The sequence below is a fragment of the Brassica napus genome, chromosome C1 (assembly GCF_020379485.1).
Source record: "Brassica napus cultivar Da-Ae chromosome C1, Da-Ae, whole genome shotgun sequence".
Taxonomy (NCBI): Eukaryota; Viridiplantae; Streptophyta; class Magnoliopsida; order Brassicales; family Brassicaceae; genus Brassica; species Brassica napus.
The window spans coordinates 34028034-34049291 of NC_063444.1; the positions used below are offsets into that span (position 1 = coordinate 34028034).

At 34.1% G+C, this 21258-nt stretch overlaps 1 protein-coding gene and 1 pseudogene across 3 annotated transcripts; one reads left to right on the forward strand and one right to left on the reverse strand.

The window, feature by feature from the left end:
- The first annotated feature begins 297 nt into the window (after positions 1–297).
- Positions 298–3713, forward strand: LOC106373720 (annotated as a pseudogene).
- A 13081-nt stretch (positions 3714–16794) lies between these two features.
- On the reverse strand, positions 16795–20777 carry LOC106376770 (60S ribosomal protein L3-2). Of its 3 annotated transcripts, XM_048745834.1 has the most exons (5): positions 20664–20777; positions 19766–19872; positions 19421–19531; positions 18357–19330; positions 16795–17106 (listed from the first exon to the last, which is right to left on the reverse strand). In XM_048745834.1, exons 2-4 carry the CDS (start codon positions 19848–19850, stop codon positions 18357–18359), a joined length of 1170 nt encoding a protein of 389 aa, XP_048601791.1. In that variant the 5' UTR covers positions 19851–19872; positions 20664–20777; the 3' UTR covers positions 16795–17106. The 3 variants fall into 3 exon arrangements, with proteins under 3 accessions (XP_048601791.1, XP_013672343.2, XP_013672344.2); XM_013816889.3 differs by lacking the exon at positions 16795–17106 and having other exon boundaries at positions 18261–19330; XM_013816890.3 differs by lacking the exon at positions 16795–17106 and having other exon boundaries at positions 18261–19330; positions 20619–20710.
- Between the last annotated feature and the right edge of the window lie 481 nt (positions 20778–21258).

Consider the following 21258-nt stretch of genomic DNA (forward strand, 5'->3'; position numbering starts at 1 on the left):
TTATAATAAATAAATCAAAACAATCATATTTAAAACACATTTGCCAGCTCTCTTTACTAAAAATATTCCGTTTCTAAAAATTATGTGGTTACTAATCATCATCCAAGAATAACCAACTTTGAAATTCCATATATTCTCCATTATATAAACACCAATAAACTATTCCTCATAATTCCACAGAGCCAACTCCAAATAAACTTAAATATATAAAAAAAATAAATTGAACTCCTACCCAGGGTTTCTTTTATAAATTTATTTATTTAATTTATTTGAAAAATAGCAAATAATTAGTAATAAATGAGGATGTCTAAAAATGTCAAAGTGTTGGTCTCTCTAGTTCTTGTAGTGTTCTTGGCTCTTGCAGCAACCAATATTGAGGCGAGATACATAAATTATCGTGATCTTGGTAGTGGAGATCACAGTTTGGCTTGCGATAAAGCGAATCCTAGCACCTGCAAGAAGCAAGAAGTCAATCCTTACCACAGAGGATGCGAGACGGCTGAGCGGTGCCGTGAATCTCGTTAAATTATACAGATGATAACCGAAGATCATATTCATGCATCAAATTAGTTTCCTAATTTGGTTAATTTATAAAAATGCAATCCTCATATTAATTTGAGATGATCAAATTAATTTCCTTGTTATTTAATTAGTCTGTTATTGGCTTTATAATTGATTTTAACACGATGATGTTACGATCAAATAAATATGAATATTATTTGTTCCCTATTAAAACCAAATATTGTTCATTGAGCTATTATAAACAAACTATTTTAGAAAGTCAATTAGCCAAAAGAAGAAATAAACCATTACTATCGAAAACATTTATTGTATATATTTTTCCACCTAGGAAATGCTGCTGTAAATCGTTTTATAAGGAAAGATTTTAATGTTTTCTTTAATTGATATATTAACTCTGTTTCACCTTAATCTATACTATCAAAGCTTGATGATCCGATCTAATTTTAACCTCTAAAATACTTTGTTATTTACTCTTTCTGCCACTAATTTTTCAAAGGAATCGACTCCTTCATTAGGGGTGTTGCGGTAAATTTAATTCCTAACGTTTTAGTTCTATTATTCTCCATTTTAATTTGATTTTGACTCGCTTGTTATAAATCATATTGTGGATGTCCAGAACCGGCTCAATGCTAGAGAAAGAGAGTCGACCGTGAAGAGAGAGAGAGAATCGGCATCTTGCATTTTTCTTGTTAGATTATGATTTGTATTCTTTCCATATTTGTATTTCATTTCTTTAATCTTTCCATTATTCTATGACGGTGTAATTACCTATATATAAAGGGATCCTTATGTTTATGAATAATACAGAAACATAGATTCTATTATCTAGTTTCACAACACGTTATCAGCACGATTACTCTAAACCCTAAGCCAAACAAACCCTAGCCGGCGAATCCATAATCCCCTCGACGATAAACCCTAACCGTTGAGAACTCCCGATCACGAACCCTAAACCTAATACTCATCATGTTCCCGTTCGTGACACGATCCCAGCTCACGACCTAAGACCGTCTCAGCTCGATCCCGAGACACGATCTCAGCCAGCTCGCGATAGACGACTCGATACCGCTCGCGATAACAGCTTGTTTCCGTTCGTGATCAGACGATCTCAGCTTCAGCTTGCGTTCCCGATACCAGCAAGGACAGCTCGCGATACATTCCAGCTCTAGACGACCTCAGCTCGTTCGCATATCAATCTCAACGTTCAGCTCGCGATCCTCATCTCATTGGTGGTCCATTCAACCCTACTTGAGGTTAAGGTAATCCTTAAACCCTAATTGAAACCCTAGGGTAATAGATCAAAACCCTAATGAGTAAATCGAAGCTCATAATCATAAGTTCGATTCCCTAAACCCCAATTGATCTAATGATCAAAATCGTTTTCCTAATACCTTTAGCCGCATACATGCATAATGCATGCTATGCATGAAATCGATTAAAACCCTAAAGCTAATGCATAATTGATTTTATCCAAACCCTGATTAATCTTTGAGATCGAAATTGATTGTTTGAATGATTGTATGTTTGGATATAGTATGCTAGCCTTGATTAATTAAAACCGTATTGAATTTGATCACATAGAAATCGATTGCTAGGATTGATAATCTCATTCTTGAATTTGGTTGTTTGAATTGATAAAACCGATTGAATGATTTTCAAATTGAAGTCGTATTGATTGTTTGATCAAAACCCTAATATCTTGAAATTAAAATCGAATACTATCATGTTTGATTGATTAAAACCGAATGCTTGAATTGAAATAGAAATCGCTAGCTAGGTTAAATGATTTATGCATTCTCGTCTTGATAATAATCCGCCTAGTATTGATAGTTTTCATACATTATTGAATGAACCCTAATTGATGCATTGCTCGACTGTTTGATTGCAATTACACATTGAACTCTTAGAAAACCATTTGCTAAGATTGAAAACGAATGACCATTGTATTGATTGCATTGAAACCGTTTGCTAAGATTGTAGCCGTGCGGCTTGTTTGCATCATGCATGCATAATTGTACGAACTGATTGCATATAGAATCCGAATGCTAAAATTGAACATGTATGCATCACATACGAATGACATATTTGCATCATACCTAGAATTTGGATTGCTTGAGCATATTGATTGCATTCGCTTGAACACTTTTTAATCTAAATTATGAAACATATGATTTCAGAAGTCGAAAATCAACAACTTGGATTTTGCTGCCCGAAATCTCTCTGGAGATAATTACTTGCAATGGACACTTGATGCTAAGATCATCCTAAAATCCAAGGGACTCGGTGAATGTATCATCGAGGGCAATAATGCAAGTGAGAAAGATAGATACAGTGCGATATTAATTATACGCCATCATCTTATTGAGAGTCTCAAAGATTAGTATTTGACTATTGAGAATCCTCTAGTCTTTTGGACAGAGTTAAAAATGAGATATGATCACCAGAGAACGGTGTTATTACCAAAAGCTACGTATGATTGGAGGAATCTCAGAATCCAGGACTTCAAGTCTGTGGACGAGTATAACTCGGCCCTAGTTAAGATAGTTTCTAAATTGAAATTGTGTGGTGAGGATATAACGGATAATGATATGCTTGAGAAAACCTTTTCCACCTTCCACACAAGCAATGTGTTGTTACAACAACAGCACCGTGAGAAGGGATTCACAACTTATGCTAATCTGATCTCTTGTCTCTTGCTCGGTGAGCAGAACAATGAACTGTTGATGAGAAACAGTGAATTGAGACCTCCTAGAACAAAACTATTACCTGAGGCACATGCGGCCATAGAGGATAAGAAAGAGTCGAACCATGTCCAGAGTGATAGCCAACACGGCCATGGTCGTGGAAAATAGCATGGACGTGGTGGCCGAGGTAACTCATATGGCCGTGGCCGAGGCAACTCATATGGTCGTGGCCAAGGAAACTCTTATGGAAGCCGTGGTCATGGCCGAGGCCGTGGTACATCATTTAAACCACAAAACTCGACCAAATCCGTGTGCCATAGATGTGGTATGGATAATCATTGGGCTAAGACATGTAGTACTCCCAAACATCTCGTTGACCTCTACCAAGAGAGTTTGAAAGGGAAGAATCTTGAAGCTCATATGACTTATCAAGATGGTGAATATGATTTCAATCATGAACGAGACGATCTTATGGATTATGAAACTTTAGATTGTTTAAAAGAATGAAGTTGAATTCGACATCTATGTTTTGTGTTCATATATACCAGCTGCTAATGCACCAATCAGAATTGATGTTCAAGAGGGATATAATCAAGTTGCTACAGAGTCTAGACAACGTTTGAAACGTGGTAGACCAATAGGTTCCAAAGATAAGAACCCTCGGAAAACTAAGAAAGGTGCAGAGAATGAAACCAAGGTTGTTGAAACCCTAGACACGACCGCGGCTATTCCTAAATCCCGGGACTTAACCGCGGCCGATCCCAAAACCCAAATAGCGATTGCGGCCGATCATGAATGCTTAGATGCGGCCGGCCCTGATGTATCTAATACTGATTCTTGGGACGCCAAGATTTAAGGTAGTGAAGGTCCTGGTAATAATGAGATCTCAATAAACTATGTCTTGTCTGGGATACAATGAAACAGAAAGAATGTCGACATTGATGATATATTTGCATACAAGGTAGCACTTGAACTTATGGATTTGAATGAGGATCATGAACCCACGTCTATTTATGAGTGCACTCAACGATCAGATTGGATCAAATGGAAAGAAGCTATAAATGTGGAGTTAAACTCTTTAAAGAAGACAGATGTCTTTGGACCAATAGTCCGGACACCATATGATGTTAAACCAGTCGCTATAAGTGGGTCTTTGTGAGAAAAAGAAATGAACACGGCGAGGTCGTTAGATATAAAACACGGCTTGTTGCACAAGGATTCTCACAGAGATCAGGAATAGATTATGAGGAGACATACTCCCTTGTGGTGGATGCTACTACTTTTAGATTCCTGATAAGTCTGGCTATAAGAGAGAAATTAGACTTGCGGTTAATGGATGTTGTAACTGCATACTTATATGGGACACTGGATAATGAGATTTATATGAAGTACCAGAGGGTATAGAGTTGAAAAACAAATCGAGTACTCGAGAACAACACTGTATAAAGTTGAATAAGTCACTTTATGGATTGAAACAATCAGGCCGAATGTGGTACAATAGGTTAAGTGAGTACCTAGAGAGAGAAGGATACAAGAATGATCCGATCAGCCCTTGTATCTTTATACAGAAATTCGGCCAGGGCTTTGTGATTATAGCAGTGTATGTTGATGATTTAAATATCCTAGGAACCTCTAGAGAGATTCCCAAACAGTTGAATATCTTAAGAAAGAATTCGAGATGAAAGATCTTGAAAAAAACAAAGTTTTGTTTGGGATTACAGCTTGACTACATAAGAGATGGAATCCTTGTGCATCAAATGGCATATACAGAAAAGTACTCAAGAGATTCAACATGGCCGAGTCTCACCCATTATCTAGCCCCATGGTCGTGAGGTCCCTCGGCCTGGACACTGATCCGTTCCGTCCTAAGATGGACGATAAAGATGTCCTTGGTCCCAAAGTACCACATCCCAGTGCCATAGGAGCTTTGATGTATCTGGCTAGTCACACGACCAGATATATGTTTTGCCGTGAATCTATTGTCTAGATTAAGCTCTTGTCCAACCCAAAGGCATTGGAACGGGATTACACATGTTCTTCGTTACCTGCAAGGAACAAAAGACTTGGGTTTATTTTATACTAACCAAAACAAAGAAGGTTTAGTTGATTTTGTTGATGCAGGTTATCTTTCGGATCCACACAATGCTCGATCACAAACATGCTATGTTTTCACACATGGTGGAACGGCCATAACGATCGCGGCCACATCTTCAAACCATTCGGGGATCTTAGCTGTTCATGAGGCCAGCCGCTAGTTGTTCAGAACATGGGGAGTAATACGTGTTGTACTCTTTTTCTTTCACCATGGTTTTTTCCCACTGGGTTTTCCTGGTAAGGTTTTAATGAGGTAATATCTAAAGCGTATTACAATCCTTGTATGGTTATGGCATCCAAGGGAGAGTGTTATAAATCATATTGTGGATGTCCATAACCGGTCCGGTTTATAACCGGCCCAATGCTAGAGAGAGAGAGTCGACCGTGAGGAGAGAGAGAGAGAGAGAGAGAATCGGCATCTTGCATTTTTCTTATTAGATTATGATTTGTACTCTTTCCATATTTGTATTTCTTTTCTTTAGTCTTTTCATTATTCTATGACGGTATAATTCCCTATATATAAAGAGCTCCTTATGTTTATGAATAATACAGAAACATAGATTCTATTCTCTAGTTTCACAACATCGCTAACATTGTGATATAATAGGCCCACTTTCCTAATTGTATTTGTGTGTCAATCATAATTAACAGTGTGATATAATAGCCCCGCGTTTCCTCTATCCGTATTTGTGTGTCAAAATCTAACGACCACAATAACCGTTATAAACCAGGTATGATTAATTTCACTGGAATTATACCATACATACACATGTCACTATCAATTTGTGAGAATATATTGTTATGAGCATGGGAATTCAACAATATTCTGAAGAAATTTGATACATACAATAATTTTTTATACATGTAGATTGTTGCTGACATTATTCACATTTTTTTATACATAGGTGACAAATATTAAAAGTTAGCGAGTGCTAATACCTAAAAGGTGAATCTGAACACCGAAAAACATGCCCTAAACCCAAAATACTTAACCTAAACCCTAACAATAGTTTAGATTCGCTTCCTCTTTCCTCTGATACATAACCCTAACTCTAACCATACTTTTCACTCGATTTCTATACTATATTCCAGATTTGATAATAATATTTTTACACAAAGAATATCAAAAACATAATGATAAAATTTGATTCCTATGGTATACTTTTGTAGTTTATGATCCAATATTATATTTTTAACATGCTAACTAGATTTTGGGTTACAATATTTTGGTTTATTTTTTTATTAATATTAACGATTTTAGGATGGTTAAAAAACATTTTATGATATAATTTAATACTAACTAGTTGATGTCCCACACCTTGTGTGGATTAATATATCTATATACATAACAATTTTTAATTCTAATATTTATTTTTATAAAATAATAATAACTAAATTAGATACAAAATCTAAATTATTATAAATTATAAAACTTCAATATTCATATTGGTAATAAATGTACTAAATTATGTTTTATTGGATCAAAATCTTTTCTATAGTAATAATTAAATTAGGAAATTTGTATTTGAAATTAAATACATGTAGTATTTGGACTGAAAAGAAATCATGTGGTACTGGAAAGGATTATAAAAAAATCACAACTACAAAACATTAATAAAATAACAATAGTCTAGGAGTGTTCAATCCGGTAAAACCGAACCATTTTAAACCGAACCAAACCGAAATAGGGAAAACGGTCTTGATTTGGTAGTACCGAGTAAACTGAATGGATGTTATTTTTAAGAAACCGCAGTATATGGATGTGGTTGAGTATATTAAACGATCAACCGAATAAACCAAAGAAAATGGTTAATTTAGATATATTAAAATACTTGTATATAAAATTTTTATTTCATCAATATTTCCAATAAAAATCAAAGAAATGGCTATAATATTAGTCATTAAAATCATAAATTAATATAAGATAAAAGTAATGATTATATTATCAGTAGATATTGCTAATATCAATTGTTAATATCTATTTATTAATTAAATGTCCTAAATATCATGATAATTATATATTAAAATATATTTTTTAAATTAATAGTATATATATATATATATATATATCAGTAGAATAGTTTAATGTTTATTAATTATCTTTAATATCATGATAAATATATATATTTTAAAATAAAATTTTAAATAATAATATTAATTAAACTAATGATTTATTCTAAAAATCATCGAAAAAATGACAATTAAGCAAATTAACTAAAATCATGGAAAAAATGATAAGTAAGCAAAATTTAAAATAAAAATATTAATTAACCTAATAATTTATCTTAAAATCATGTAAAAAAATGACAAATAAGCAAATTAACTAAAATCATGGAAAAGATGACAATAAGCAAATTCACTTCTCAAATAATAGTATAGATTTACAGAATAAACAATTTTACGATTGTTAGAAAATAATATTACATCGAGACATAAATTTTTGTTTCTTTCCTTTTCTGTTTTTTCTTAAAGTGAATGGTCATAGATCACACATTTTTTCGGCACAAAACTTTTTCTTTTGGGCCATTCGGGCCAATTTCAAATATATTGTTTAATATGCACAAAAATAAACCCACATTAACACATAATTACACACATGATTATTAGATTTTTCTGTTTCCTCAATAAAATTTAAACTTTCAAAAAATATTGAAATATTTATAATGTAATATGAAAAACGAATCAAATCTGTGGACTAATGAGTTTCACACTTTAAATTACAGTTTATTAACCGGTTGAAATTTTAAATAAAATAAATTTTTTAAAAATTCACTACATAATAAAATTTATTGATTAGATAAATACCATTTTGAATCCTTTCAGAAAATCAATTACCATTTCGTAAACATACATTGTCTTTTATAAAATAATAATAAAAACTCATAATTTTTTTTGGCAACTAAAAACGAGGAAATAAAAATAAATGAAAATATTACATTTCACAATTATTTCAATTTTTTAAAAACATTTAAGAGGAAAACAAACTCGCGTTTTTAAAACGCGGATCAAAATCTAGTTGGTATTTAAAGTTAATAAACACAAATTCAGAAAATACAAAATGTTATATGATTTATCTTGTTTCCACAAAATATTATTATTGAAAGTTTGAAACCGTAAGCATCTCTTTTTTTTTCTATTAAAATCTTAGGCAACTGCCTTTTTCTCAGAAACAATTTCCTTTTTAATCTTTTTCGGCCAATGTTCCTAGCTTCTAGATTTGGCCATGATTTTGGCAGATGTGTTTTATTGATGGTTTCCAGCTGCATCAGTAATAGTTCGGTGTTTCCGGCTGAAGACGTGATGTTTTAACGGGAAGAGTTAGAACGGTTATGAGTGGATCTGATGTAGTGTTGCAACAACGGTTATCGGCAGAAAGTTTTTGCTTTTAGTCACTGGATTCTTATCTCTTAAGTTTAGTCAAATTTTCTTGGTTTAGTGTTTAGGTTTCTATCTCTACTAATATGTTTAGGATTTTTGTTTGTTATGGTTTGTGTTTTGCTGTCAATTTGTCCATTGTGGCTTCTAAAGCTAATAAGAATGATCAAACTATACTCTTCCATCTCTAAACTTTCTCAGATCTAAATCGTGTAACAGTGGTTTTGGTGGTTCCCTAAGAGCATCATTATCCAGGATTTCTTAGGACGGAGTTTTTAAAAATTAAGAAACATTTTCTTATATTCCCCTAAGAACTCTGTCCTAAGAAAACCTGGATAATGATGCTCTAAGCGTCGAAATCAGGTTCCATTTGTAAATGTTGGTTCTTTTTTAAGGTTTCTCTTGGTTTTGGTTTAGATTTTGCTTGGGTCAACCGAAGGTTCATCGTGATGGAAGCCATAGGTTAAAGTTCATGAAGCAAGGGTTTTAAGCACCAAAATTGGTATATATCACAGGGGCACCATTTTTTGTTAATTTACCGCTGTAGCTTAATGGTTCGTGTCCTCCTCATAATTGTTTATGTTTATATTTGATGAGTTCGACTGACCGTTTGCTCCCTTTTACTACTTTTTCTTTTTATTCTTTTCTTTCTAGAGTTTAGGAGAAAATAGGAATTAAAAATTATCTCATTCAATACTTACCTTTTCTAACAAAGTCAGTCTATTTTATCACAACTCATTTTTAAATAACCCATTTAGCTAAGCACACCTTAGTTATATTTAATAGACGTTCTTCTTAATATTTTTGTTTTATATTCTATATTTTGATAAAATAACTTTGTAAACAAGATATATATTATAACAAAGGACTTAAATTATCAGTTGCTCAACTTCTACTTTTTTTTAATCGGAATTGATGCGACTCATGTGACTTTTTTAATCTATTTATTCATTTTCTTTTGTAAGTTTTTATTATTTTCTAGGAATTTATCAAATCTGAAAAAAACAAATTATCATCTAATCCCTGAGGATTTCATAAAGGAAAAATAATGTTGATGTTAATATAATTTTATCATATTTTTCCATATTATACAATTTATGTTTTGATTTATTTATAGAAAATGTTACCAAAATAAGATTAGTAATCAACTAAATGGATTGTCAATGATATTATTAGAAGCAATATGGCTTAAACATTTTAGTTATTCAAAGTTCATAACATTATTTTCATGAATAATATGATTTTATCTCTTTGTATTTTATTTTATTTTTGTTAACAAATTATGACTTAAATAATATATTACTTATATTTAAGGGCATAAATTTTTTGTTAGGCACCACATAAGTCCGGACCGGCACTGATCATGGGTGTTATCTCTCTGATGATTTATGTATTGGCTTTGCATGTCTACGATGTTGGTGTGTATGGGATGTTGAAATTAAAATTTACATATTTAAAAATGAAGAAACATAATAAATGGTTTTTATTTTGACACAATTGGATGTCCTTGATAACACTCATTTATATAAATAAAATAATTTTAATAATGTAAAAATAAAAATAAAAAATACGAAATAACATGATATATTTATTTTAACTATAAATCAAAACTATCAATAATACTAATCTATTTACAATTAAATAAAAAGTAATAAAATATATGATTTTAATATTGTTGTGATGAATAGTGTTACAACACTATTAAAATAAACACTAAAATTGGTGGGATAATATCATTTTGGTGTTTTGTTAAAGATAATAAACATTAAAATTGGTGGGATAGTATCATTTTGGTGTTTTGTTAAAGATAATTTATTGTTTTAGTGTTTTGTTGAAGTTGGCCTTAGAATGACTTCTTATGTGTGGGCAGCTCAGTTTTCAGATACATGAATGCCGCCGGTCCGAGGTTCGGTTAAAATGTCGATTGTGTAACCTCGGTTATGTTCTAATCAAATATGTCGAGGGAAAAAAAGGAATGGTGTCAATCAACAAAATGCACCAATAGTTTCGATTCGGTCTAGAACCACACAATATTTAAGACATTTTCATAATTGTTGTGAAACTTAGGTAAAAGTTCTTTTGTATTATTAATAAACATAAGGAACCCTTTATGTATATAAGGAATTACACCGTCATAGAATAACGGAAAGACTAGAGAAAGAAAATACAAATATAGAAAGAGTACTAATCATAAACCAATAAGGAAAAGGAAAACTAGGGTTTGCTGTCTCTCTCTCTAGGCGCCAGCTCTCTCTCTCTCTCTCTCTCTCATGGCCGCCGGCTCTCTCTCTCTCTAGTATGGGCTGGTTATGGACATCCATAATATGATTTATAACACTCCCCCTTGGATGTCATAACCATACAGAGTTTGTAATAAGTTTTGGATGTTGTCTCATTAAAACATTACCAAGAAAATCCAGTAGGAAAAAACCATGGTGAAAGAAAAATAGTACAACACGTATTACTCTCCCTGTTCTGAACATCACTGAAGGTCTTTCAGTCTACACATCCCAATCTGATGTGTGAGCTTCCTGAACGTGCAAGTCGGAAGTGATTTGGTGAACAGATCGACTAAGTTGTCGCTGGAACGCACTTGGACTACTTGGACCTCGCCGGCTTTCTGTAGCTCGTGCGTGAAGAAGAACTTCGGTAAGATGTGCTTCGTTCGGTCTCCTTTGATGTAGCCATCCTTGAGCTGAGCAATGCATGCTGCATTGTCCTCATACATCACGGTTGGTGCGTCCTTGCCTTCGGACATCCCACAATCAACTCGAACATGTTGGGTCATGGACCTCAACCAAACACACTCGCGGCTGGCCTCATGTATTGCCAAGATCTCCGAATGGTTTGAATATGTGGCCGCGATCGTCTGCTTCATGAAACGCCATGATATGGCCGTTCCACCATGTGTAAACATATAGCATGTCTGTGATCGAGCATTGTGTGGATCCGAAAGATAACCTGCATCAGAAAAACCAACTAAACTTTCTTTGTTTTGGTTAGTATAAAATAGATCCAAGACTTTCGTTCCTTGCAGGTAACGAAGAACATGTTTAATCCCGTTCCAGTGCCTTTGGGTCGGACAAGAGCTAAATCTAGACAATAGATTCACGGCAAAACATATATATGGTCGTGTGTGACTAGCCAAATACATCAAACCTTCTATGGCACTGAGATATGGCACTTCGGGACCAAGGACATCTTCATCGTCCATCTTAGGACGGAACAGATTAATGTCCAGGCTGAGGGAGCTCATGACCATGGGGCTAGATAATGGGTGACTCGGCCATATTGAATCTCTTGAGTACCTTTTCTGTATATGCCATTTGATGCACAAGGATTCCATCTTTAATGTACTCAAGTTGTAATCCCAAACAGAATTTCGTTTTTCCTAGATCTTTCATCTCGAATTCTTTCTTAAGATATTCAACTGTTTGGGAGATTTCTCCAGAGGTTCCTAGGATATTCAGATCATCAACATACACTGCTATGATCACAAAGCCCTGGCCAAATTTCTTTATGAAGATACAAGGACTGATCGGATCATTCTTATATCCTTCTTTCATTAGATACTCACTTAGCCTATTGTACCACATTCGGCCTGATTGTTTCAATCCATAAAGTGATTTGTTCAACTTTATACAATGTTGTTCTCGAGAACTCGATTTGTTTTTCAATTCAATACCCTCTAGGACTTTCATATATATCTCATTATCCAGTGGACCATATAAGTATGCATTTACTACATCCATTAACCGCAAGTCTAAGTATTCTCTTATAGGCAGACTTATCAGGAATCTAAAAGTAGTAGCATCCACCACAGGGGAGTACGTCTCCTCATAATCTATTCCTGGTCTCTGTGAGAATTCTTGTGCAACGAGTCGTGCTTTATATCTCACTACTTCACCATGTTCATTTCTTTTCCTCACAAAGACCCATTTGTATTTAACTGGTTTAACATCATATGGTGTTCGGATTATAGGACCGAAAACACCTCTTTTCTTTAAACAATTTAACTCCACGTTTATAGATTCTTTCCATTTAATCCAATCTGATCGTTGAGTGCACTCATAAATAGACGTGGGTTCATGATCCTCGTTTAAATTCATGAGTTCAAGTGCAACCTTGTATGCAAATATATCATCAATGTCGACATTCTTTCTGTTCCATTGTATCCCAGACAAGACATAATTTATTGAGATCTCATTATTATCAGGACCATCAGTACCATGAAGCTTGGCGTCCCAAGCATCAGTGTTTGGTACATCAGGACCATCGGCCATGTCTAAAGCCTTATGGTCGGACGCGGCCACATCTTGGGTAGGATCGGCCGCGGCCATGTCTGGGGTTCCAACCTCGGATTCAGCACCTTTCTTTGTTTTCTGAGGGTTCTTATCTTTTGAACATTTTGGTCTACCACGTTTCAAATGTTGTCTAGACTCTGTAGCAACTTGATTGTGTCCCTTTTGAACATCAATTCTAATTGGTGCATTAGCAGCTGGTATATATGACTTTGTCACTCTTTTCGGGTCAGCAAAGGAATCTGGCAATTGATTAGCTAGCTTTTGTAAATGTATTATCTTTTGGACTTCTAAATCACATTCTTGAGTCCGAGGATCTTGCCAAGATAAGGATGTTTGATTCCATGTAATTTCTTTTACCAGCTTATTATTATCTCCCCCTAATGTTGGATGTTCGAATTCATCGAAATGACAATCCGCATACCTGGCCTTAAATAAATCACCCGTAGTTGGCTCAAGGTACTTAATAATCGTGGGAGAATCATATCCAACATATATCCCCATCCTCTTTTGAGGACCCATCTTTGTTCTCTGTGGTGGTGCAATTGGTACATAGACGACACATCCAAATGTCTTAAGATGGGATATGTCTGGCTCGTGAACCGTGAGCAATTGTGATGGGGAATATCTATGTTCATTAGATGGCCTGATGCGTATTAGTTCGGCTGCATGTAGAACCGCATGTCCCCAAGCTGAGACCGGGAGTTTTGATCTCATAAGTAACGGTCTAGCTATTAGCTGTATGCGTTTGATAAAGGATTCGGCCAAGACGTTTTGTGTATGTACATGTGCCACAGAATGTTCTACACTTACCCCCATGGATATACAGTAAACCGTAAAACGTGCTGATTTGAGTATCGGTTCGCAAACGTGCTGATTGCTGAGATCGTCTGATGCGAGCTGGAACAAGCCGAGACCATCTATCACGAGCTGAGATTGTTGCTGAACACGAGATCAAGGGTTTCACGATCGGGAAGAGATGGATCACAATCGGATTGTATGTTCTCGATCGGGATGGAGGTTCGCCGGCTAGGGTTTATCATCGATAGGGTTTAGCTTAAGGTTTCAGAGTAATCGTGCTGATAACGTGTTGTGAAACTTAGGTAAAAGTTCTTCTGTATTATTCATAAACATAAGGAGCCCTTTATACACCGTCATAGAATAATGGAAAGACTAGAGAAAAGAAATACAAATATGAAAAGAGTACTAATCATAAACCAATAAGGAAAATGAAAACTAGGGTTTGTTGTGTCTCTCTCTAGGCGCCGGCTCTCTCTCTCTAGTAGGGCTAGTTATGTACATCCACAATATGATTTATAACAATAACTAGATCTTAACCCGCCCAACTGGGCGGGTCTTTGTTTTTATGATATATATAAAATTTTGAAAAACAAAAAGTTAATGGGTCGTCTATGATTAATGTTGGGAGTTTTAAAAATTTTAGTACAGTTTTAACAAAACTGGTCCTTTCATGTATAATTTTTTTAAGTAAGAGGTCAATGTTTCAATTCTCTGTATAGTAGAACCACTCCTTTTGTTATATTGAATTTTTATCACGTGTTGGATCAGTTATATAGTTATATAGATGATTAATAATTTAAATATTAATAAATTTGAGGATTATATTAAAAATTAATAAAAACGTAAATAAACTATATAAAATATATATTAGATATTCATGTTGTTGCATCTATCTTAAAAATACGTTAAGATAGCTAATCTAAATGGAATAAGTTTTTGAAGATCATCACTAAATAACAAAGCTAATCTCAGAAGAGCTTTATGTCTTCCACACCGCTTCGTTAAACATAGATACCGATCACATTTCACTTGAATCTAAACGGAAGAAGTTTTTGAAGATCATCACTAAATATCGCCTATATACAAGGGTTTGGAGTCTGTTTTAGATTATTTTAGGGTTTTGTTTTGTTACTCAGATATTTGATAGATTATATCTAAATAATACAGATCGGCGTTAATGAAATTGGAGAAGCAACAACGAACCTATGTTTTTGGGTGATCAAGCTTAGTTCCTGAAATTGAAAATCTGTTCCATAAAAGCATTTGAATCTAAAATACGCTCAGGGGAGAAGAACAGAGGCGGAATCAAATAGTTCAGCGTAAGTTCGCCATAGGCAATACGCAACATCAAGAGCCCTCTTCAGTATAATATAGAACGAACCGTAAAATTTGAAAAGATAATAAATGTTTAAGGAAAATCAGGTACAACTCTTCACTTAGTATCACACATCTGAAATTGAAGTATTTTCTTTGTCTTTGTCATGAACTTGAACTGTTTGTATTCTTCCAAGCTCAGACACTTCACCAATGATATCTAAAACACATACAAACAAATATAATATTATTACCAACACAAGCGAACTATATCATATCTTAAATATGTAGAAGTGCGGGACAAACCAATTAGAAGATACGTTTTGAGTTTTCCATTACCAATATCTTCATAATTTGCAAGAGTAAGGAAGTGATTGTCTTGTTGAAAATCTGATTTCGCAAAAACTGTCTCACCAGTGAACTCAAGGTTGTATGGAGAACTTGTTGTTCGATATTGACCTCCAGCACCTTTAACTGAAAAGTTCTCAATAAACCTTCATTCTCAAATTGGGAGATTGCGATGCGCATGATACCTGTGATTTTGTTTTGGTAGTAGCATGAAGTTTTCCACCCTAAACGCCACGAAAAAGCTCATATGAATATATTTTGGTTGCTAAAGCAACAAATCTATATAGTATTAAGTTTAAATGGGAATATATATATATATATAGAGTATTTCAACTTACGTTTTCGTCTGCGAGAACGAATTCATGAGATTCGCCAAAGCTATTGTTTATCTTCCATGAGTGAAGACACTTCACGTGTACTCGCTAATTTCCTCAAGGATCTCACTTTCTGAAGAAAAACATAACTTTGCTTGTTTGACATTTTTTTCTCTCTGTTTTTGCGTGCTCTGAATATGAAAAACGATGGGAAGGGTGAGCAATATATTTAGGGTCATGAGTAACAATAGGGGATATTATTATTTTGTATTTAATTGTTAGATTTAATAGTTAGATTTTGTGGAGTCAATCACGTATAAGATCAAGTTAATATGCGTATCTAGCTAAAATAGTTATGATCGATGAGAATATTCCATTTTTAAACTTCAATATATTTTTTTAAATATTGTTACAATTTATTGGATAAGGAAGGTTTGAATGTAAGTGAATCACGTAATTAGGTTTTTTGGAAGATATGTCAGTTATTGGGTTGGTGATATAAGTGGGAGTTAATGTGAGTAAATCATTTTATTGTCAACCTTAGATTTTGTCAAGTAATATATTTTCATCTAATAAGATATCTTGATTTATTAGATTTCGGTTTCGAGAAGATGACTTCGGTTTAGTAAATTTTGGATTGGAAAGGAAATTGATTTCGAAGGGGGAAACCAAACTATCGTTTTCTTGCCATAAAGAGAACTTTTAGAGGCCATTAATGGCTTATGCAACTTTTTAAAATATCATATGTTTGTTGCTGAAATTTGAGTAAAATCATTCGGATTTTAGAAATGGTCAAGTTCTGTATTTTGTTATTGCACTTATATGGTCAAACAGAATAACCGAGTCTTTACTTTTTTCTTGTAGGATGCTTTGGTATGAAACTCTGTCTTTTATTGGATGAGAAAAATGACCATATGGCGTTTATAGGTTAGATATGGTGTGAGAAATCGATAGAACTTTTGTGGAGTTATGTTAATTAATAAATGACGTTAAACGTTTTTGAAAAATAGGAAATATTAATTCAGTGCTATCCATATTTCCAAACACATTTTATTTATCATTCTATCCTTATATACAAACAAAACTCATTTGTACTTCAACTTTAATAATATAGATTAATTAAAAAAAAAAAAGACTCGAACCGTGATTTATAACAATAATTAATTTAAATAAAAAAAGACTCGAACCACACGGCGGTTAGGTTCCAGCTCAACGATTTGGTCAAAATCTTGATCATATTTAACCAAAACGGCAGAGGATGTAAAACGTCAAAAGAACAACCAGTCAAAATGGCCAACAAAGAAAGAAAAACTCGAAACAATGTTTTTAATGGGATTTGAAAAGTAAAAATATCTAAGGAAAATTGTTTTTTTAGAGTAAAAAAATAGTAACTATGTCCCTTTATACTAATCTATATTTTGTGTCATATTTTCCTATAATACCCTTTAATATTTATGAAAATAATTTTAATAAATAGTTTTACAAACAAAAAAAATTTGGAAAAATAGTAACATTTGTTAAAATACCTATATGAACTTAATGGTATATTTTTCAGTTATAAAAAAGTTAAAATTATAAATTTCAGATTATGTTCTAAAAAAAGTAGAAATGATATTCTACGAAGTAGAAAACGAAATCTATTTTTTTCATTGAATTTACAATGTTTAGAATACGTGATCTACGTAAATATGAGTATTCTACAAATTTGTAGAATACACATTCCGCGCTTAACCTACCATTCTAAAATTCTTAGAAATCGAAATCTACACATTAATCTAATTCTAATACATGTAGAAACCGACTTCTACAGATTTACTATAAATCTAAAACATGTAGAAATCAAATTCTAAACATTACTATAATTCTAAAAAACTGTAGAAACTGATTTCTACATATTAGTTGTATTCTACGGATAAGAAATCAGTTCCTAAAAATATGGAAACAAAATATTTGAGAATATTCACTTTTATATTTTTTTTTTAAAAAAACCGATTTAAAAAAAAAAACGAAAAAAGAACAAAAAAAAGCGACAAAAAAACATTGGCAACCTTCTTCGCCGTCTTCTATATTCCATTGATTGTTCACAAAATTTTCACAAAATTTTCACATTATTTCTACCATGATTCATGTCTATGCTTCATGTGGTGTTTGAGAATTGGTTGTATCTTCAGGTTGGAGTTTTAATGCTTAGTCGGTTCAAATCAAGTGGGAATCAATCCGGATATAATCATACAAAACTAAAAAAATCGATTTGAGATTTTTTCCTCGGCACGGGATCGATCGATCTATTCTTACAGATCGGTCGATCTGTGTAAATCGACCTTCGCCGATCGAGTAAAATGGATCAGGTCGATCAGTATATATTTCGCGTTTTTTTTGTTCTGAATAATGATCGGGATTGATCGATCCACTGTAACTTGTAAAGTGGGATCGATCGATCGATCCCCTTGTCGAACTCAATATATATCTTTTTTAAAAAAATTTCAATTTTAAGGACATTACTGCCATTTTGAAAAAAATTAGTCGACATAAAATAGTATAAATTAGTCTAAAAAGACATAGTTACCATTTTTTTGCTCTAAAAAAACAGATTTCCCAAAAATCTAAGCCTTGAGTCTACCATAGAACTTGGCCTTCTCTTCAGCAGTCTGGAAACGACCGTGTCCCCCATTGGAAGCTGTGTCGATGAACTTAAGCTTTATCTCCTCCAACGCAACCCTAGACGTCTGCTTCAACAACGTCTGTCTCAATGTCACCACACGTTTCTTTGGCCCCACGCAACAACCCTTGATCAACAGATAATCATCCTTCACTATCCCATAGTGAGGGAACCCTCCCATCGGCGTGATCTCCTTCTCTGTTCTGTCGAACTCAGTCATGGCGGTGTGAGTCTCTTGGCCAACTTTACCAAGCCTGTAAATCTTCTTGTTCATCTCAGTACGGTGGTGGTACCCGTTCTGCCCAGCTCTAGCCACCGTGTAGGAGACTCTAGCAGGGTGCCAAGCTCCAATACAAGCCACCTTGCGGAGTCCACGATGAGTCTTCCTTGGAAGACGGGTCACACCCCATCTTGTAACCACACCTTCATAACCTTTTCCTTTAGTAACACCGATGATATCAATCATCTCATCTTTCTGGAAGATAGCATCTACAGGGACTTGCTTCTCGAATAGACTGTACGCATAGTCAACCTTCTTAGCTGTGTCTCCACCGTTGACCTGAATCTCATTCAGATGAGCCTTCTTCTGCTTCAGCCCCTTCATTTTCCTTATCTGAGTGTGCGCAAGGACTCTGATGACAGTGCAGTACTTCTTCATCTTCTCAAGTTGACTTTGAATGTCTTTTTTGCCTTCTTCGGTTTCATGCTTCTTTGAGTATTTGGTGAACGCCTTCTTCTTAGACTTGGCCCAGTTCTTGTAGAACCTCCTCCTCACTTCTTCGCTCAAATGCTGTGCCCAGACAGTGCTTAGGGAGCGCAGACCACGTGGTGTCTTCACGTACCCAACCACACCGACAACAACCATTGGAGGCGTCTCAATCACAGTCACAGCTTCACATGTTTCCTTCTTGTGGAGCTCTGGGATTCACAATTAAAAGAGACCAGCAAAGAAACATTTAAGTAAATGCTGGAAACCAATAAAAGAAAAGAGAGTGAGAGAGAACACACTTGATCCAGGTTTTTCAACTTCTCTGACAATGTGAGTCATCCCAGCTTTGTATCCCAGAAAGGAAGTGAGTCTGCAAGGCTTAGTAGGATCATCCTTAGGGAAGGCCTTCACTGAAAATACCAACTAAGAGTGTCAGATCGAGACCATTTGCGAGAAAGCAAACCAAAAATATACACTAGTAACACCCATCATTTTAGAGAATATAAACATTTTTATATTCACAAGTTTAAAGCTCTGTTCATAAGGTTACGTTGAATAAAGCATATTACAAAAGTGCAAGAAATGGATGATGAAATAAATGCAAGTAGACATTCTGATATCAATCTACAAGCAAAAAAGATTACCTTTGCCACGTTGCCTGTTAGCCCTTTTCCTTGGAAGGAAACCCAAAGAACCATGTCTTGGATGCTCAAACTTTCTGTGAGACATATCTTTCTACTCGAATTAAACACTGCCAATTAAAGATTGAGTTTTACACAAAGATGAAAAAAACAAATCAAGAAATCAACAAACACCACCTCGTAAAGATGATGACGAGTTAGACAGAAAGCAAAATGAAAGGAGAGTATATGTTTCAGCTCCTAAGATAGAAAAAAAAAAGTCTACATGATTGTAAGTAATTCAATCAACAGATTAATAAACGCCAATCTAAGTGATTCAATCTTTCTGAAAGATAGTGAATATAATTCTACACAATCTGCTAATCAATCTAATAAACAAACAACCAACAGAAGACAACGCAAGTCCAACATATGCAAATATATGTCAGAAACAAATAATATACAAGAGTATAGAATAAAATAAAAAATATAACCAGCAATATACAACAGCAGATGATGAATATACAACAACAGTATACTCTTAGGACTTGTGTTAAGATGATACGGAATGTTCCCCCGGATCAAAGGCCTATGGCATCAATGAAGATAGCCAAATCTCAAGCTCATTTTTTAAGTGTTTCTCACCAGAAAGCCATTTAAAAAAAAAATGTTTTCCAGTAACAGAGAGCAGATAAGAGATTCCAGCCTTGATTTAAAATGTTTTCCGAGGGTTTTCATTCCGATCATCACCACAAGTACATGTGTATATACTGATGCGCATCTCATAACAAACAAATCACAGACAAGAACAATACAAGAAGCTAGTGTGTTCAACTATTAGACATTAATATACAGGTTTCGAGGAGCAAAGACATACAGATCCAAGAAACCAAACGCAAATCAAAGAGTAAGCTTTGTGCACCTCACGTCTTCGGCGGCGATGAGCGTAAAGAACTTTTTAATGTCAAATAGTTGAAACAAAGAAGGTTATTTATATGCAAGTGTATGAATTAGGGTTTTCTGTTAAGAGTTAGGGCTACACCAATATAAGTATGGGCTTGGTTGGCCCGAAGTAAGTTTTAAATAGCCCGACCCGCAAAGGTATTGAAATTGAGAGGTTGTTATTGGTTCGCATATTTTAATGGTTTCAGGAATCCATAGTAAATCAAGTGTTATTGATTTTATGAGTTTTAAATCTATATGCAAATCTAGTGTTATTGATTATATGCTTTTAAAATAGATTTTGGAATCAAGTGTTATTTAATGACAATGATTTATTCAAGGATTTGATTTGAAACTATATTTTCATGGATTTGTAAGTATTTTTATGCTCAAAATACAAAGGAATAAATACAAAAGTTAACTTTGTTATTTTGCTTGGATTTGTGATATCGTTCTTTTCTCCAATTCTCTACGCATCACAATATATTTCATGTTCACGAAGACATAAACCCCACCACCTACAGCTACAACCTCACCGGAACACATTTGACTCTTTTTCATCCAACTTCATCTTG